At 37.3% G+C, this 21,435-nt stretch overlaps 1 protein-coding gene across 13 annotated transcripts in view; it reads right to left on the reverse strand.

Moving 5' to 3' along the window:
• LCORL (ligand dependent nuclear receptor corepressor like) overlaps nucleotides 1-21,435 on the reverse strand; it is a 79,449-nt gene that overhangs the window by 36,576 nt on the left and 21,438 nt on the right. For 7 of the 13 annotated variants that reach the window (XM_061379806.1, XM_061379809.1, XM_061379797.1 and 4 more), the window contains 4 exons: nucleotides 15,560-15,625; nucleotides 8,367-8,446; nucleotides 7,966-8,095; nucleotides 1,158-1,412 (listed from right to left, as the gene is read on the reverse strand). In XM_061379806.1, the coding sequence (XP_061235790.1) occupies nucleotides 1,158-1,412; nucleotides 7,966-8,095; nucleotides 8,367-8,446; nucleotides 15,560-15,625 (531 nt within the window). Of the gene's footprint in view, nucleotides 1-1,157; nucleotides 1,413-7,965; nucleotides 8,096-8,366; nucleotides 8,447-15,559; nucleotides 15,626-17,063; nucleotides 17,124-21,435 lie in introns of those variants that run through there. The other 6 variants (XM_061379807.1, XM_061379802.1, XM_061379805.1 and 3 more) reach the window with 4 other exon arrangements.

A 21,435-nucleotide genomic window follows, 5' to 3' on the forward strand; every position in this document is an offset into this window, starting at 1 on the left:
ATGCAAATCATAAAAAAAAAAAAAGATTTAAATACCTCAATCTCTCTATACTTTAAATTATTTTTGAACAGATCAATAGATTTTCAAATAGCTGAGGGTGGCAGCAGAACTCTCTTCCCATTCCTGCCCTCTTCACCATCTGCCTTCCCCTTCATTCCTCAAAGATTTATTTGGGCTCAGCAAGGACCAAAACCTTTCTCTGAAAACTCTGCTCCATCATGGACACTTAAACTAGTTATTCTTTATAAGCAGCTGTTGAAGTAAGCAACAGGCTACAGTGCTGATACTAGGGAAGTACTTTCTATTGCCCTTGCAAAAGAAACATGCTTCTACCCAGCAAATTATAAATCTCTAAAATCTGTTAATTCATCCATAGCACAGGTATGTCAAAACACTGCAGGTTATTTTCTCAGGATTTAATCTATACAAGGTATTCACTAAACGGACGCATGAACTGGTTTCTGCTAACGACGCAGAACAAAAGCAGGAATTCCACATTTTCTCAATTACTTTATGACAAAGAAAAAGGATGCTTAAACTAATCTAGACTAGGTATGTTTAGCAAGGTAAATCCATGTCAGACTACTGTCCGTCCCCCAAGCACGTGTCACCTTATTGAAGACTGCATCACTGAGCACACACATATGAAATCTGCTTTCATCCTGACAAAACGTTATGGTTTTTTTTCAGAAACTAAGTTCTGCATTTCTACCTTCTTTTAACTTCTTTAGTATGGTACATGACCTAGGTACACTTTTTCCTCTGGTCTCAAGTATTATTGGATTAACATGGACTCCTGTATCTGCAAAAGACAAAAGCTGCTTTTGCCAGTGCTTTCAGGTGCACAGGAAAGAACATGGGGTTTTGGCTGGTGGGGTTTTTTTTTTGTGGTTTCCCCCTGGCCAGTTCTCTTACAATATTTTTTCATGGTGCTTAAAGGAAAATATATTAGTTTTCTTTAAGTGTTAAGTTGATGCAATGCCAATTTTCTTTCAACCTTATTTTAATCACATAGGATAATTTTTTTCCTATATACTGATTACTACTTTGGAAAAACGAAATAAAGATATCTGACACAGACTTTTTTTTTAAATGAATAAGACTTAAAAAGGCAATAAATGACAGCAGAACATAAATAAGCAGATATAGACATTTACCTTGCTGAGTATTCTGTTCTTGAGTTCGATTCACAGTGAGGTCTAGAGGGCTATCCTGTTCTTCCTGAAGGGAGTTTTCCGTTTGGTTCATTTGGATACTTTTACATATCAGACTTGGTTCAAACGATGAACCATTTCTGTTCTCTTGAATTTTGCTACTTTTTGAAATGTACTCAATCGCAAACTGACGGATCATTTTTTTCATTAATTCCTGAGCAACTAGGGGAATGTTAGGATCACAGTTCTGAGGAAGATCTAGGAATAAAAAACAACACAGGCAACAGATGCATTAAAAAACACCAAATTTCATTACTTTTCTTTAAATAAATACTTCCCATAAGCCAAACAAATGTGTATAATAAGTACATGTATAACAAAGACATTAATTCAGATGTATGCAAGTTTTTCTTATGAGCATTTCTAACTTGAGGTCACTTTGAAGAACATGTTTAGCACGCATCAGTAATTTTTACCTTATTCCTCTGTTACAGCATGCAAGTAAAACTATGTGGGTAAATCTACAACGCAAATATGGGAGTCAGAATCTCTGTTTATTGCTGGCAAGCAAGTTGAATTTTCACTTGCAGATTGCACATGTTCACATGCTTACTTTTGAAAATAGTTCTGAAAACAAACAGTAGAAGTTAAATAAAGCTATGAATTACTACTTGAAATGTCCCATGCAAACCGCAGCAATACAAGCAATTGAATTTTACAATAAAGTTGTATATTTTTATTGTAAAATCTCACAGGAATTTCAGGAATTTTTCAAAGTTCTACCAATAAAAACATCTGGCAGAAAAGCTTTATTTCCTATTCTAAACTGCAGGTACCTTATTTTTCACTTGTGTGTCTAAGACTCCCATGGAGAGAAGTGTTTCAAAAAAACCAAAAGGGATCAAACATAAGATACCTATGAATTTATTTTAATGTTATCTGTCACCTAGAAGAAAGTTAAACAACTTATTAACAAGCATAGCTGAAACTAAATTTGTTAATCACTGAAAAGGATCTGAACATAAATATGCGTGCCAGGAAGATCAACAAAGCATAAGTAACTATGTATAAGTAACAATACATAGTATAAATAACAGTGCAATTAAGAAACTCACTTAAAGCAAGCTGTGCTATTCATCAGTGTAAAACTGCATTGATGACTGCAATACTTTTATTTCACAAAACAAGCATAATTGTCTATACTCAAAAGATCTATGTTATCCTTTAAAGTGGTAGTAGTAGTACTCGTTTCCCTACCCCACTGGTCCTTCTCTTTCAACTCTACACAAACACAAACCAAAAATATCCTTTTTGATGTTTTAACCACTGCCCATCCTTGAGTTCACAGGTAATGAATGAAACAGATTTCACCAAGAAGAGACAGGGATTTAAAGATTTAAGGTAAGTATGAATATGATACAAAATAATCAGCTTTTAGGTCAGCCTGGATTGCCTTAAAGAAACACCAAAGGACATGGTGACAGTTACTGGGATACTTAACATACTCTGAAACAGGTAAGATGGGAGACAAACTGAGTTTTGTTTTCAGGGAAGTGGAGAAACCAAAAGGACTGGATAAGGTAGATGTTTGCATGCAAAGTGTAAATTTCCCAATAGGTAGTTTGGAGTATCACCCAGCATATTTGCTCAAGCATTTTACGCCAATCCATCTACTAGCAAGAATGACCACTGAGACAGATCAAAGAATCTTGCTCTGGGTTTTATCCAGTTCAGTCCTGACTCCTGAATGACCAGACTAGGGTACATGTACTTCAAATGTATTGTGTAAAGTCTAATTACTTACATTCAGAGGCTGTAAGTATGTATTATTATACAAGTATACAATGAAAGCGTGTAGAGACCTGTGATTTTAAATTCACAGTAGGAAAGTTTCACTACATGTGGGAAATTTGTAGTCACCTAAAATTTTTAAACACAACTTATTGTATTCTGGGGTAAGTATTAGGTCTCTGCGCTTAGTATCACTAGCAAATATTTCTTAATTATTATCAGCAGATGGCACCAGATATATTTTGAATGACCCAGAAAGTTTTTCTGCTAGGATAACTTATTAGGAGTGATGAATATAGCAACTTACAAAAGTTTAAATATACATGCCTACATCTGTTTAAGCTTCTTTTTTTCACATAGTTGATTTAAAACATGAGGCATGTGTATTTACTCCATGGATGATGTATGTACATACATACAACCTCAAACCCAGCAGAACAGTCTTTAAGGATCAGGAATAAAAAGTAGCTCTGATGTTCCTCTAGTTTCTCTCACATCACTGTAGATCTGATATTATTAGGATAAGAGAAGGCTAAGTAACACATTTGTATGATATAATCTGATACATTCTGTTTGTGATTGTCCAATTACAGACAGAATGCACGAGAACGCAGTAATAAAGATAATGTGTATGACTAACTGCAATGATTTATTTTAATTCAAAGCTCGCATTTAGGATTGAAACTTCCTCAGTTTATGTAGTTTTAATATTAAAATCCATATTCTTAACTACTCTCTACACTAATGCAACGTGTGATCATTAGACTGCAATGCACAATGTAGAGACCAATTTAAGTGATAGTTCAGACCACACATGTATTTAGCAGGACAATAGGCAAGGAGTTAAAAGCTCCCAAAACAGTGCTCCACAATAGTATTCTATTTCTTGAAAATCAGTATTTGCTTTTTTCATTAGAAAGTCAAAATAGTGACTTAATTTCTCTTCTGATACAATACTAAAAACCCCTGGAAATCAACAGCGAATTGCCCTCCTAGCTTAAAATCATGCTGTGAGAGTAGCAGAACTAAAAACACCTGCTTACTCATTGGCATGTTTTCTGTATTCACTCCAGCTCTCACCTTCTCACAAAAAGGCCACATTTTCCAGAACAACCCCGCCTCAACAGACACCAACCAAGCTGTCCCAGCAATATTCTTAGCTCTGCTTGTAAACTTGTCCTGTTCACTGCCAGATGACCAGCAAGTTAAAAACAGAATAAAGCAATTTATTCTGAGCCATGTATGATAATTAATTTAGTTAACTTGACTGGTCAACAACAGAAGGAATAAGAGCCAAGTTCACTCTAGTCTTCTGTTCAACATTTTTCCTTCCTCTTCTCAGTGGTCATGTTCATTACTCTACATACATTCATATCTCTGAGTTTTTTCTTAAACCCAGTGGAAAATGACCAAGAAATTCAGAAGTCAGTGAAGACAGCAACACTGGCAGGCAGTCAGTCAACACAAAACCAGTGTTTTACTTCCTTAAGAAAGCAGCTGAAATCCTGCTAAACATTCTTTCCTGATGAATTTGATGGAAAGGGACAGCAGTGCTATACAAATTGACTGTATGAGTTCCTACAGAAAACCTTTCAGATTTTGACAGGATTTCTTAAAATTGACTAAAAAAGAACTGCAGTTATTGGGTTAAGTAGTGAATACAACTCAAAACTACACCTCAGAAAGAAACACTTTTTTGTAGTTTGAGATTATGCATGCAAGATTACATTTTCATAGGTTTGCCAAATTATGCCTATGCTGTACAAGAAGCATGATCAGCAAGTGATATCTCTGTGTATCTGAGATACAACTAAACAATGAACAGGAGAACTCAGAGTCAAATGCAGGTATGCGCTATGGTGTAAGAAAGCCCTAGTTATGAATGGAAATATTTTAGAATACAGATACCTAGAAACAAACTTCAAAAAGCTTGGAGGGGAATTATTTTGGTATGGAAATACGGCACTGAACATACTCAACAGAGTTGCCCAGAGAATCTGGAAAGATTCAAGTCATCCTGGCCATTTTCTCCCTCCAGTTTTGTGCCTCAATTCCTTAATTTCTGCAAAAGCTTTTCAGGTTTCCATCTTCTCCTGGTAGGTCATGTCCTGAAGACAGAACCTGATTCACCATCAATGCATTTAAATGACCTTTTCTTTTTCTTCCCCTCCACTCCCTTAATTTTTGTTTTAAAAGGTCACATTAATATTTCATGGAAAAAAGCTTCGAAGAACATATAGTGTGAATACATACAGAACCAGGAAAATTAGTTATCCATGATCAAAATATCTGATCTAGCTCTTAACTACTGCCATGTAATGATGATCACATATGCAACACTAATAGTCACAGGGAAAAAAAAAGGCTAATAAGTATTTTTTAAAGCACATCATGTTTTTTCCTTGTAATTGTTTCTTTGACAAAGAAAAATGGGTGGAATTTAATGTTATTTAAGTGGAAAAGTATCACAGTCTACTTTGCTTTCAACACTGAATGGGTAAAGGGAAATGTCATACTTAGGAAGAAAGTACCTGGGTTTCAGATATATTGTTTAATGGAAACAATCGAAGTTTAATAAAAAAAATTACTTTGGCTTTAACTGAGGTGTCTGCTGAGGGCAGGACTTTCCTACAGACCCCTACCTAGAAAGCTAGTCTTTTATACATACCTAAGACAGGTTCCTAATAGAAAGATTGTTACTTAGTTTACCATCTTGGCAGTAATTCTATCATTCTCTTAAAAGGAAAGAGGAATCATCTTTGTCTAAGATTCTACAGACAACTGCTCATCTTATGAATGCCTGAAGATTGCACATGGTGGACAATGATATAACTTGGTTGCATGTTTTGAGATCTTTTGAACTCATTTCCTGATGACAAAAAGCCCCACAACCCTCACCTAAAAGCAAGCCTGAAAATTACAAAACCGAGCTCCACACTAACTTGTTCTAAAATAAAAGAATAGTGAGATCAATAAAAGTAACTCTCAGATTTGCTCACTAGTCTTAGAAGCTCTTCACAGGGGGCCCAAATGAAATCTATGCTAGTTACAATAGTAAGAGACAGTATATGATTTTAAGGAGTTAGCAATCAAAAACACAGAAAAAAGTGTTATTTCTATTTTAAACAGAGCCAGACAAGAATTCTACTTTCTCTAGGGGCAGAAGACAAATGGGGGGCGTGTGTGTGTGTGTGTATCTGGTTTAGTACCAGCTATAAAAACTGGTCCTTATCTAAATAATTACTTAAATTTTTTTGACAGTTTTACTTCACTTACAAAAACTCAGAAAGCAGACTTGGCATTTTCCTAATAAAACTCTTCATCTTCCTCCTATAAAGCCAAGACAATTACTTAAACACCTCATAAGTTGGTTTCGCATGCCCTTGTAGATATAGGTTTTTTCTTTCTTTTCAGTTCCAATCATTTGAACAACTTTAAGAGACTGGAATCTGAACTGAAACAATATTTTTAGAAAACTCTGCAGAAAGTACCTTTTACATAAGAATACACAAGTCCTTCAGAGAATCACAAAAACAATCGGAAAAGACTTTGGTTTTGTTATTCAGTAGAGAAAACCTTTTTAACCTAGCGTTACTGATCTGGCAGATAAAAAAAACCTAAGGGAGATGCTAAAAGCCAAATGCTCTTTGTGAAAAACTTCACAGAAGTCACTCACTCCAGTAAGGTCATGCAAAGTTTCACTTCTCCCATGATAAAAGTTCCTCTCAAGGAGTATCAAAAGACAGCATCTCCAGCAGAAGCACAGAGCAGAAAAATGTTGGAAAACACTGTACATCAAGCCCAAGAACAAATAGGAGAAAGTAGAAATTTGAAGGAATTAAAATACTTGCCTAGGGAGATGCCATGCAACTGAGTCTGTGATGAAAATATAACAAGAGTTTCAGAAGCAATGAGGTGGCAACTTCACTGGATAATTTATTTCAAATGAAAAATAATTTTAAAGAAAGCCAAGGTACAAAGACAGGCTCAAAATGCTGTTGCACTCCATTTAAAGCCCAAAGGAAAAGCAGGCTGAACAGAGAGATGCCCTGTACAGAAAAATATTTGGCACACCCCAGGTTCAAGGGCACAGTAATCTCTTCCTGCTACAGCAAGGTAAAAGAGAAAATTAGCTTTGGGTTGTTCTCCCACCTACATGAAGGAAGAGGACATGGCTCACACTCTAATTCTTTGCTGGAGCAAGGAAAAGGCTGTCACCCTATTCATACTCAGCTATTTTGACATCCAAGTACATCTACTAAACCTAAGAAAAACCTGTGGAAGTTGTAGTTACTGAATAGAGCTGCATTCACAGAAATTTAAGGAAGAAAATGAGTTATTTCTGCTGCTGGTGACAGTGACTAGCTAAGTAACTTATATGAACCAAGCTGACTTGTCAGTCATTCGTGTACTGCTATAACTTGCTGAGTGCCAGAGAACAAGAGCTACTAAATTCGCTCTTTAATTCTTTGAGTATATACTTTGACAAGAAGTTTTAACCTCTGACTTGGATATACCTGAAGTATCAGGTTTTGTGTGAGAAGATCTCAAATACCATTTTCTAACCTGTAATACACATTCTGTCACTAAAAACAGTCTTCCTGATGAAAACTAGAAGTCAAAGTTTAGGAACAGGAAACATTTACATGTTTAAAATTCCAGAGATTGGCACCTGAACTTGGCACAAAAATAAAGTAGCAGGTCATGGTTAAAAAAAAACAACCAAACAAAAAAAAAAAAAAATACAACCCAAAACCCAAACCAAACAATAAAATAAGAAAAACAGGGATTCACAAATACAACACACAATGTGATGGGACTAACAGAAAACACCAAACAGGAAGAGCAGTGCTTCACTAGGTAACTCAAGTAAGCAGAGAAAAAGATTAAGGAAAACAAAAGGAATAAAAAGAGAAATGACATTCAGTAGATAAATGAAAACTACTTAAAGTAAACCCTGAATAATTTGATTCTTCTAGATTTGTGTCATTTCTCTTAATATGAAAGATATGCTTATTACCTTTCTTTCGAAAGAGTGCATTTAGATAGTTTTCTGCTTGGCATTCAATTTTATCAGTGTTGGACTGGCCCTGAGATGACAGTTCCTCTGTAGGTGTTGACTGTGAAGAACCGATAACTGATGCACGATCCTAGAAGACATACAAAGATTATAGCATCTTTCAGAAGTTTGTCTACTGGTAGTATGATATAGAATTAAATTACTGAGCTAACATTGAGTAAAAGAATCACTAAAAATGTATTTACTATAGAACCAAACCACCTCACTCCCTCTCATAGACAAACTATCTTGAGTCAAAATGCAGTATTAACTTATTTGAAAAATTCAATTCTCCAATTCCTACTTTCAGTACAAAAACTTGGGTCTTAGGGAGTCATGCTTGATATCATGTTCATACTTACACTGACTGTTTCTTTGTGTAAATTACAAAAGGAACATTTCTCATCCATAGACCAGTCAGTTAGCTCTTCTGGCTCACAGTCTTAAAAGAAGAAAAAAAAGCTAGATGTTTTAAACAAGCAAAAATGGATTTTGAGAACAAAATACACACCCTCCAATTCTTTTAAATAAATTCCATCATAATCTAATATACATTTATTGCTACAATGTAGTCAGTAGTATTCAATTCTTTCTTGTCTAGCTCACACAGCTTAACTTTCAAAGAGGGCACCTTTTTTATGAGGAAAGGTAAACTTAGACATTTCAATTAATTACCTATCACAGTTACTTAAGGCATCTGAATACTGTAAATAAATCTCTGAATTCCAGTCAACATTCATTTTAACACCATGCAAAGTGTTAAACAAGTGTACAAACTTGTAGTAAACTAAGCTAGGAATTAAGACACGGATGCCTCACCATTTCCTATGTGTTGTACTTAAAATATTTAACTGAGTTGATATCATCACTGTAGGTAAAAGAAACCCTTATACTCACTTGTAGCATTTGATTTATTTAGAAAACTTTAAAGTAACTTTGTATGTTTTATCAGAAGGTGTACTTTAATCTTGAGGGAACGTAGAACTTCAGCAGAATGCATGTATCAAGTCCAGTCTTCTCCTATTGAATGTTTCCTTAAACAGGTTGAGCCCCATTTCAAAAGTTAAGAGTTTTCCATCTCATATACTGTTTTCTTCCCAAGCCTCCAATTGCTTTAAAGCTTGTCCTACACCAACTGTACTAATAATGAAAATTAACCTTCTAATTTTTTGTTTAAATTTACTCATGGCAAATTATTCCAGTTTGCTTTTGTGACAACATTGTTCTTATAAACACTATTTTTTTACGTATTTAGCACCTGGATGTATTTGTAGAGAATATCATTAACATGCCATTTACACTTCATTTTACTAGGCTAATGCAGTATACCCAGTTTTCTCTCATGAGATTCAACCCTCTGCACTCCATCTGCAACCACCTTTTCTGCACCAATCTCACTTGAACACCCATTTCCTGAACACAGGTGACCAAGACGTCAAGGTGATGCCTTTCTTTTACATTTACACCAGACTTCCTTAAACTGTAGACAATACTCTTCCTACAGTATCCTAAGTTGTGCATAAGTCTACCACAGACGCAGCATTTTGGCAGGTGAATGACCCTGATTAACTGCAACACCAAGGTCCTGTCCATCCCATTCATTTCCAGCTCATGCACTTACAACTTAACACCTCCCCGACCTTAATTACCAAATATGTTTCTTACTTTCGTCTGTACCAGCAAATTACAATGACAGTTCTACCAGGGAGGTTCTTGGGATTATCTGCTTTCAGTAACACTGTGCTAGGTTGACCTTGGCTGGCTACCAACCCCCATGCAGTCTCTCTCTGACCAGGGCAGGAGGAGAAAATAAGATTGAAAAACATGTGGGTCCAGATAAAGACAGGGAGACCACTTACCAGTTACTGCCACAGGCAAGCAAAACTCAACTTGGGGAAAATTAATTGCATTTATTGTTAATAAAAATAGATTTGCATGGTAAGAAAGGCAAAAACTAAAATGATCTTACCACACTTTCTTCCCAGGCTTCAATTTCACCCCTTCATTCCTGACTCTTCTACCTTCTTCCCCACCCCAATCAGTTCAAGGAGGATAAGAAACAGAAGCTGTCCTCAGATTATAAGAGTTCCTGACTGCCTCTCCTTCTCACCTTTTTACCCTGTACTAGCATGGGGTCCTTCCCACAGGCCTTCATGAACTGCTCTAGTGTGTGTCTTTCCCACAGGGCACAGTCCTTCAGTAAGGGATCACTCCAAAGGCCCACAGTTCCTGATAGAAAATGGGCTCCTGCATGGTCTTCTCTCTACAGGCTGCAGTTCCTGACAGGAGCATGCTTCAGCATGGGCTCTGCCTCCTTTGGGGCATGTCCACCTGCTTCAGTGTGGAGTCTTCCATGAGCTGCAGTGTGGCTATCTGTTCTGGTATGGTCCTCCTCAAGCTCCAGGTTCTACCTGCTTCACCATAGTCCTCTCCATGGCCTGTAGGGGACCTCCCCGCTTTGATGACTGCGGCACCTCCCTACCCTCTTCTCTGACCTCACTGTCTGCTGGGTTGTTTCCCCCACCCCAACAACTGCTGAGCCTTTACTCTCTTAAATGCATTATTATAGAGGGACCTTCAGATATAAAATGAGTCTGAAAAAATGAACTTCATGAGTGTGAACACAACCCAAATAACTGTATTATCATTTAAATCTAGTTTACTCACCTCTAAAATAATAATTGAGAATAGAATTCTGCATTAACAATATATTATATGCTTCCAGGGATGCAAAGAGCAATTTGACAGGTTGGACAGCTGATGGTCAGTAACAGACATGAGATTTTTCTTGACCGGTCAGTAACAAAATGAGTTACTGCTGCTGAATTAATCTAGCTGTCTCAGCCTATTAGATTTATTCCTTTAAGATGTCCACAGATGAAAAAAACCCACACTATTTCTTTCATAAATAAGTTTGTGTTTTTGCAGCTTCACTTGAAACCTCAGTAAGTCTGCTTATGAATGCTGGGATCCTGTGAGTAACTCCAAAACATGCCTTATATTTTAAGAGAAATTCTGCCATGGAATCCTGAATTTCCACTCCTAAAAGTCTAACTAGAGAGCAATCCTTGTGTATTGCCAAAAAAGCAAACCTTGAGAAGCATCAGCCCTAGGTAATACTAAATTTATTTAAAGAAGTATAAACTATGTACAGCACGCCACATTTAAGTATGACAGTGAGCTAAGCAAAACTGCCATTACACAGCAGATATATACCAGATACATCAAGTTACTGACATCCAACAATCTCATGTCACCACTGCAGGAAATATACTGAGACCAGTGTTAGTTTTTAACTTCAGAGACAACCATGATCCCAGAAAGAATAAAAAGGTGAATTCTGACAAAATTTCTTAAGCCATCCAAATCTTTATTTCCCCAAACCATTTTTTTTGTTCCTCAAGGAGTCATGCTGAATTAAACACATTAATACAGATATCAGTACTGAACATATTCCATTTACATCTTAAAATGTGAAATAAGTGCCTAGTAAATATAAGTGAGATAGCTTAAAAAATTTAACCCTTACTTTTCACCATCTTCTGCATCATTATAATAATGTCCTAATAAATTTTCCAGCTATTTGTCGCAACTCTGACCAAACAATCCCCTTTCTTTTTACATGGTATTACTGCTTCCTAATAGGTATATAAGAATATCAGAGATGTTTATCATGTTTCTTAAGATTCTTAATTTAATGAAAACTTGAATATCATAAATTCATGTTTCTAATATATTTTTCCTTTCCATTATGTCATCTATAAATAGGTATTCCAGAACAATTTAATGAAAAGACAAAACACACCATCAAATAAACCTTTCATCATGTACAAAGGGTTTTTTTCCCTGGCAGAGAAAGAATGATGAGAGCTGCTTTTCTTTCACAAGACACTTTTTCCTCTGTTCATAAGAGAATATCCCACAAAGACAACACACAGAAAACAGATGATCAGAGGAAAAGCTTTCTAACAGTTCAGCTAAGTATCTGTAAGTAAAATGTCAAGAACAACAATTTACATGTGAATCTACTTAGCTGAAAATGGGCATAAGCAAAGGACTAGAAAGCCTTAAGGACTCAATGACACGAGAAGCCTCAAGCCTGTTCAGGAGATGACCAAGGTCAGATACCAAGACATAGAAATTGACACCTTTGCAACCAGAAGCTGCAGTACCAAAGCAGTCAGGGGAAAAAGAAATAAGGTGCTGCGTAACAGAAGTGACAAGAACCATTTAGGCAAGCCCAAGGTAAGTCCTAGGTACACTTGAAAGAATTTCAGTGTAACAAAAAAGAAAGTTTGTAACTTTGAGGTAACTGTTGTATGGTGGCTATTTCAGTCAGGCTTCTAAGCAAGATTGTATCTGATGTTTACAAGGTATTTTCTTTGGAAAATAAAAAACACACTAAAACAGAATAAAAGTCCATGGGTCCTGATGAAATCATCTGCGGGTTCTGAAGGCGCTGCCAAATGAGGTTGCTAAGCCACTGTCCATCATACTTGAAAAATCATGGCAGTCAGGTGAAGTTCCCGATGACTGGAAAAAGGGAAATATAACCCCCATTTTCAAGAAAGGGAAAACAGATGACCCAAGGAATTACAGACCAGTCAGTCTCACCCCTGTGCCTGGCAAAATCTTGGAGTAGATTCTCCTGGAAGGCATGCTAAGGCACATGAAAAACAACAAGGTGCTTGGTGACAGCCAGCATGGTTTCACTAAGGGGAAATCCTGCCTGACCAATTTGGTGGCCTTCTATGATGGGGCTACAGAACTGATGGACAGGGGTAGAGCAGTTGATGTCAGCTACCTGGATTTGTGTAAAGCATTTGACACTGTCCCACACGACATCTTTGTCTCTAAATTGGAGACAACCATTTGATGAATGGACCACTCGGTGGATAAAGAACTGGCTGGATGGCCACACACAAAGAGTTGTGGTCAATGGCTCAACGTCCAGCTGGAGACCAGTAACGAGTGGTGTCCCTCAGGGATCAGTGTTGGGACCGGTCTTGTTCAGCATCTTCGTCGCTGACATGGACAGTGGGATTGAGTGTGCTCTCAGCAAGTTTGCCGATGACACCAAGCTGTGTGGTTTGGTTGATATGCTGGAGGGAAGGAATTCCATCCAGAGGGACCTTGACACGCTTGTGAGGTGGGCCAGCAGGTTGAAGGAGGTGATCCTGCCCCTCTACTCTGCTCTCGTGAGACCTCACCTGGAGTATTGTGTGCAGTTCTGGTGTCCTCAACATAAAAAGGACATGGATTTGTTGGAACAAGTCCAGAGGAGGGCCACGAGGATGATCAGAGGACTGGAACACCTCCTGTATGAAGACAGGCTGAGAAAGTTGGGGCTGTTCAGCCTGGAGAAGAGAAGGCTGCGTGGAGACCTCATAGCAGCCTTCCAATATCTGAAGGGGGCATATAAAGATGCTGGGGAGGGACTCTTCATCAGGGACTGTAGTGATGGGACAAGGGGTAGCGGGTTAAAACAGTGGCTTAGCAACTTCATTTGTCAGCTCCTTCAGGACCTGCGGATGTATTTCATCAGGTCCCATGGACTTGGGAACATTCAGGTTCTTAAGATGGTCTTGAATCAGATCCTTTCCTACAGTGGGCCCTAGGTCTTCATTCTCACAGTCCCTGCATCTGCCTTCCAAGACTCAGGTGGTGTGGTCAGAGCATTTGCCAGTGAAGACTGAGGCAAAGAAGTCATTAAATACCTCAGCCTTCTCCAAATCTAGGGTAGCCAGTTCTGATAGCTTCTGGAGAGGGCCCATGTTGTTCCTAGTCTGTCTTTTATTTGCAATGTACCTATAGAATCCCTTCCTGTTATGTTTCACATCTCTTGTTAGATTTAATAGTTACTGGGCCTTAGATTTCCTAACCTGGTCCCTAGCTTCCCAGACAACATACCTGTATTCTCAGGCCACATGTCCATGTTTGCACCTTTTATAAGCCATTTTTTACCCTCTAAGTTCTCTCAGCAGCTCCCTATCCAAGGAGTTCTCCCAGCCCTCCTGCTGCACTTCCTTCTAGTCCAGACACAACACTCCTGAGCTTGTAAGAAGTAGCATATAATTTACAAGAAATTTTCAACAGCATTAGGTAAATAAGCTAAAACTTTTCCCATAAGAGAGCTCAAATATATGCATACAGGAACTCTAGAGGAGCAATGTACACCTAATTGTGTGCCATCAGGCTCTCTCAGCTACAAAACTCACATTCTGTCCATTAGCTCAGTACTTTCCAATTCCTCACACAAAAGGAAAAAAAGTGTTCCGAGTTTTCTTTCAAAAATGTAAATCCTTTGATGCAAAAGGAATACTAAAACTTTAGTTACTAACCAGCCCAATACATAGCAAGCCAATAGAATTACAACCAGAAAAAAAAGATACTGTACACTATTATAACAATGTCCTGTTCCCTTTTCAAAGCACTAACATGCTTGTTTATCACAGCAGATGTAAATAAGCTTTAACCCAAATTTACACATTTCTTAAATATTTTTAAATCTGACTAGTGACATGCTTACAAACCTAAGTGGCTAAGAATATTCTTAAAACATCAGTAAAATAGTATTCCATGCTCTTGCCCTTTTCCTTTAAAATATTGTATTATGTGCATGATATGGGCCAAAGAACTTGCACAATATGAAGAGGACAAAACCACAACCAGGTTAAAGCAGTCATTCCAAACCTATTGTAAGCAAACGTTAACAGAATATGGCCACTCTGCTTCATGTACTAACAGTATTCTATGATTCTATATAGGCTATATGCTTTACAAATTACACTATCAGATAATAAATTCTAAAGAAATTAAATGGAACATTTTGAAGGTTTGATAACAAAACATTTAAAGTCATGAAAGTGAACTTGACAGAACACTTCTTTCAACACTTCAAAGAAATTTTGTGCTGGATTTTCCTCCTTTGCTTTTGTTAAAGATGGATAAATCGTTTTATATTTAACTAGGGGCTCAGGTGTTACTGACAGCTATTCCAGCAAAACTAGGCTAGGTCTTATAAGGATAATGGAAAAATATCTACGCTTTTATATATATATATATATACATATATATATATGCACACACATATAGGTAAACTAAAAGAAAAAGCTTATTTTTATATAAAGATATTAAAAATATATCTATAAAAAGCTTACACTTTCTTGACCGTTACAAGAAACCCAAGCTATCATTCACTACCTTCCATTTCCCAATTAATGTCAATAGGCAGCTGAGCAGCTTGTCTTCCATTTCTAAAAGATGCCCAAAGAAACAAAGTAGGAGCTGCAAAAAGCAGAAAGTAGATCTTTCCCATGAGAGTTTCTCAGGGAAGCTTAGCTAATCCAAAATTTCCCTGCATAGGAACAAAACCCAGGTACCATTTTACCTAGTGCTTTGCCTATGCTCAGCATTAACAAGAACATGATAAAATAAACATTAGAAAGAAAAACAGTAGAAGATTTTATTCTTAGAATTAAATACATGTATTAAACTACCTTTAACTAAAAGAAAACATAAATGAAGGCCATTGCGCTAGAGCTGACTCATTTACCTTCAAATAAACTGAGGTCTCTTCGTAGCCTTGGTCCATAAAGCCCTTCTAAAATACTTTCAAAACCTGAAAACAAAAGAAACATTTAAAACCGTAAATCAAAAGTTTCTTAAAAAAAGCAAATCCAAGAACACTGGCAGCAAGTATCTCAAATTCTGAGAGGAGTTCCAAAAATCGTTACATTTATCACACAAATATTTACTCCTTCCTCTATAGTACTATTCAACAGAATTAGAAGTTAAAAATAAGACAAGGCAATTGCCATCTGCACACAGTCAGCCTATTAAGCCATGCCCCAACAACCTCCTTAGACTTAAAATAACTACCACACAATCTTAAAGATGGGAGGATTAGCCTCATAGCTCTACAGAAGTGAAGTAGTCTCTCTCTGGCACTGAGAATTAGGATCGTGGGGGAGGGGAGGGAGCAAGAAACCTTAAAAACCAGAAACTTCTCATTCATGATCACTCGAAATTACCTAATCTGAGAGGGCTAGTATTTCTACAAATGTAAAAAAAAAGCTTATTTTGCTTCTGATACCATAACAGTTTACTCTAGTCTTCCATATCTGTACAAAAACCTTTTAAAATTGAGGATTACATAAATCCAATTATTTTCCAGATTTACCAGCTAGTCTGTTTTGGTATTTGGTAATATCACATACTGTAACTAGGGGAAGAGACAGAGCAAAGCAAATGATATATATTAAAAAAAAAAAAAAAAAAAAAAAAAAAAAGCCAGCAAATACCCTGAAGATGCATGACTACTGATACATGAAATATGATGAGAATTTACATCATCGTCATCAAAAGAAGTTTTGTTCAATATAGGAACAGTTTCCAAGTGCCCACTCTTTTCTCCTTCCAAATAATAAGCTTATTTTTAACTAAGAGGATAAATCAAAGCAGCATTTGAAGGTTCTCATTCTCAAGACCTATTTACATTAAAGATGCAATTATAAAATAGTCTTAGAAAGTACTGTAAATTAGCTACATCACATAAAAGATACTAATATGTTCAGGAAACAACTACTATCAACAAAGAACATTTAGGATCGTAAAATCTGCTCATCAGCTGTAAAGCCCTCTAAGACAATATGACATACAGCTCTAATGAAAAATGACATTTACTTTTTGGTTTAGATTGTTTGCACACTAGTTTAAGGAAGGAAGAATAAATACATACCACATCTTAAGCAGCACGTAAAATAATATATTAAAATCCTAGCATAGACAAGAGAAGCTACCTTAACACATAGGTGCTGTTGAGCTTGACAGGTCACATGTGGTTGAAATTTACCTTTCAGTTTTGTATTATTTTGTCATTTTAATGCTCTAAAGGTTATTTATTTCTATTTTAATTTTCCTGTTCTCTTTGTAATATAGTCCTATGCGAGATCACAAGCTGACAAAATCAAGTCTCACAAACATATATACACATACACTTTTTAAACACAGCCTACAAAAAGCAATATTCCAAGGCTGAAGGATACACTAAAAATTACCTTAAAGCATTATCCACTGACTCTTAGATTCAGTGTAATATAAATTCACATCTATTAGCACAAATTCCAAGCTCTTTTGGATTCAAAGGGTTACAGAAAAAAACCAAAACAACCAAGAGAGATAAAGAAGTAGAGATGAAGAAGTCTCAGGTTAAGACAGCAATTCCCCAAACACAAGAGTCTGGAAACAGAAAACATGCTATGTGTATAATAATACACATATTATACACAATAATAATGATCATTAATGTCATAAACTCCAAGCCACTTTAGCTCAGCATCTAATACTTAGGTTCTGGCAAGTTACTGTCACTGGGTAAAGACATGAATGAGTGAAGTATCTCTTGGAGACAGTTGTACTTATTCCAAAAGAACACACACTAACTTCCATGTCTTACTAGCTTTTAAATCAAACAGGAACCTTGTTTACCACTCCAGTCAGCACCAGAACCTCCCTGTTTTTCAGACACCTACCTTTTCCCCTGCCCCAAGTGTGGTGGGTGTCACTTGTTTCTGCCTTTAATTTTGTACTTACACATATCTGCTTGTCCTACTGCCTGCTCCTGCCTGTGCAAAAACATGAGCACAGAAAAACTAGTTCTATGAAACACAGGTTTGCTAAGGAAGAATGCAATTTCCAAACAGGCTTCCATACAGCTTCTATTAGGGATAGCAATTAAAACCCACAGTGTGCTTTTTCCTGAGCAAAGGACACACCGCCCTGCATCTCTGCTAGTTCACCACTTAGTTCCATCCCACTGATCCAAGGTGATGCCTCTTTTACAAGTCCTCACAGAACTTTGCCATAGAGCCACAATTTTAACATACTTGATGTGATAATTTTTTTCCTCAGGTTTGGATATTAGATCCTTTCTTTTAAAACAAAGTTTAATTATATAGCCTAACAACAGAGACAATCTTTTTCCAGCACTTAATCTAGAATTTTCCCAGAAAAGATGTGTACTACTTCCACTTTGTGCAGCTTTCTACAAAGTTGTTGCTCTGCTTTTCAGCAGCATTGATACAATTTTGATTTAGCCTAAAAATGAAGATATATCTTAGTTTCTAGTACAGCTACAGATGAACATGCACTAGCACGGTTTCATAAAATATAGCCACCTAAACACAGGCATTTCAGTAAACCTCTGTTTTACATCATGAGACAGTATGCAAAAGCAAATGGTAGTAGTAGTTCTGGAACTCTTCAGAACCTGAAAAGCCTACAGATACTGGTCAAAAATATGTTTTGCTTATATCTCTTGTGATTAAATAAATATTCTGCTTTAATTTTACACAATTTTTTGTTTCTTTTTGTGGCCAACTGAGCACTTGATTTCAAACTACCTTTCAAAACTACTAATACTTGATCCCTGACACTTTTAGCACCAAACTGAAAAGAAAAACCATTGGCTCTATTAACTTGTAATACCTCAATATATTAAACTCCCTTTACTACTACTACTACATTTCTTCTGTTACTTGCCTTACTTCTTGTGTTTTCACATAAAAAGATCAGCTTTCTTTATTACCCAAAACCCTTAGGTTACACTAACAATCTTCATATGCAGAAATTTATGATACAGCTCTTAACCCAAAGAGAAGTTTATACAGTTTGCTTTCCTGAACAGTGTTGTGAACAGCTCTTTCCCCTACATTAACTATCCCCATACTCCACAACCACCCTCCACCAAACCTACTGCTTTCCTCACTCAGGGCTAGGATGAGGATTCCCAGGACCAGGAAGGCTGGGAGTTGCGACCTACAACCACAGGAAGGGAGCTCTCTTTGGTAGCTATTCAGGTGCTGAAGAGGCAAGCAGCCCAGGAAAGAGTTCCATCAGGTTTGACACCTAAGCCTGATCACGGCCAATGTCACTAAAAAGAAGCGACAAGTGACAGCAATTGCAGACCCCCAGGGGTTGAAGACTTCTGCTCAGCAACGGGGCTGACTCTTTAAAGCTCTGCTGCTTGCCCACAGTCCAAATCTGGAATGCTGCAGGGAAACTCTTACAGCTCACTTAGCCACTTCAATTTGTCTCACTGCTGTCTCATATGATACTGCCAAAGGAGATCTGCAGCAGATCAAAGCTAACTACAGGAGTCCAGGAACAATAGTGAATGACACCAGAACCATGTGTTGATCCAGGGGAAAGGCTTTGACAGGAGCAAACACTTTCTACCAATCAACATCTGACCACATGGCTGCAGGGAGGACCCCAGCTCTTACAACATCAACATCCTCAAGAAACAGAGTGCTTGAGAGAGATAGGACTCATTTGATAATGCAAGTGTCGTTGCCAACATGCTTGCCTCTTAAGAAGGGATTCAAACTATGCTTGCCAGAGGAGTGGAGACTGACACCTAGAAAGTAGAATGGCAGAGAGGGTAAATGCACAGTACTACATAGTAGCAAAGATCTTACAGTTCCACTGAAAAGGTGGCATAAACAGGAACACATCTTAAGCAGCTGTACATGAATGCATTCAGCACAGCAAGCACAAGGGATTATAGACCAGAGTGCACAACAATCTCACTGGGAGTATGTGGTATGGTGAGACAGTTCAGACAACTGGAGAACTACAGTGAATGGATACTTGTAAGAAAAGTGAGAAAGTCAAGGACAGTGCTTATACTTTGCACTGAATAAATCCATGGGTCAGGATTCAACCGGGGAACATCATGGTGAACATCTGTTACAGACTGCCCAATCAACAGATGAAGCCTTCAAAAAAACAACAACAAAAAAATAATACACAGTCAAGGCGTTGGCTCACATTAAAAATATCAGTCCCCCTGACATCTGTTAGAAATGCAACATGGCAGCACAGAAGCAACCCTAGAGATTTTGACGGTGAATGGAGGACAAACTCAATCGAGGCAGACAAGCTCAACAGGGAAGGCACTCTACTAGACCTGCTACTCATGATTAAGGGAGAGTGGATCAATGATGTAAACAGTTAATAGTGGTCTTGGCCACAGCAGCCACGAGGTGGAATTTAAGATCTCAAGGGAAGTGGATAGCTAATAATGGCCCTGGTCTTAGAAGTCACTGATTTACACTTCTCCACCAGGAGGGGGAAAGTGGAATGAAGCTAGTAGGGCTGCTGCACTGTCTTAAGATAGTCTTAAGAGAAGCCATAAATGGGCCAAAGGCCTAAGGCAAGGGTTTTAGTGAGGTACCCTACTAACTCTTTATAAAATCAAAGAAATTGGAAAAGGTAATTACCACTACTAAGCAATTCAGAAACCATTATTTTGCGAGTTATTTCCAGTATGTTGTTTAAGTCTCTCTACAGGTTTATTCAGATTTAAAAGAGTATTAAACCAGGATTATTAAATCCAAAATAAGTCTTTAGAGTACCTTCATAACTATTTAAATAGTCTTCTTCAAGTGCTCATAGAACTTTATGATTTAAGTTTTACATAACTATTTTATCGCTGTAAACTACTGTGTCTGTCACTTTTTCAAAGCCTATCTACATTAGAAAGTGTACCTCACCACATATGAACAGCAGATGCTATAAAATTCTTTGCTATGAATGAAACAGAATAGTGATTAAATGGACACATTCAATGGAAGCTTCCCAGATTATGTACCTTATACAGACTTCCAGAGCTATTCAAGGAATACACAAGGACTCTTCCTCGCTGCATGACCAAACCCAGACATTTTTCATCTACTCTTTAGCAGTAGTGTGGCTATGCATTAAGAAGGCCTCTCCCACCCAGAAACTGGTCAACAACGAGGCTGCACTTCTCACTATGGAAGCTACCTATATTCTAGCCTGAAGGAAATCACAAGGTGCAGACTTAAAATTTTTTATGCAGGTTGGCCTAGGTTAACTTTGGACATAGTAATTGAACAATTCCACATACAAATTGACATCAAACAGTTTTAGTTATACACTGGCCATTGTTTTTCCAAAAGCTGTATTTCCATAATGTTTCTAAGAGGGAAAAGTTATTTTAACCTCACAGTTGATCCCAGTTCTCAAATCGCTCCGCTCTACCTTCCCTCTCCACATCCTCTAGGTGATCACAACTGGGACTGCAAGTACATTTTCAAGAAATCTGAATGACTCAGACTGTGTGTTAGAAGAGCCAAGAAAAAATAAATGTCATGTAATAGATGGAAGCTGACATCTGAAGACAGGAGAAGCAGTTACTATACAGTTATGAAAGAAAACAGTAGTATATGTGCAGGTTATATTTAAAAGATTTTTATAGGTTTGGTACTCTCTACATCATACTAATTTCTTGATTCTCCTAGTCTTATTTATGGCCTATTAGCTTCAGTATTTGTATTGTCTTTTCCAGACAGCCTGTTTCACAAAAGCAGATATATTTCCATTTACCTTTGCATCTTTGCTCCT

The sequence above is a fragment of the Neopsephotus bourkii genome, unplaced genomic scaffold (assembly GCF_033783945.1).
Source record: "Neopsephotus bourkii isolate Nb327-2 ecotype Australia unplaced genomic scaffold, CSIRO-AGI_Nbou_v1 NB_1780, whole genome shotgun sequence".
NCBI classification, from domain to species: Eukaryota; Metazoa; Chordata; class Aves; order Psittaciformes; family Psittacidae; genus Neopsephotus; species Neopsephotus bourkii.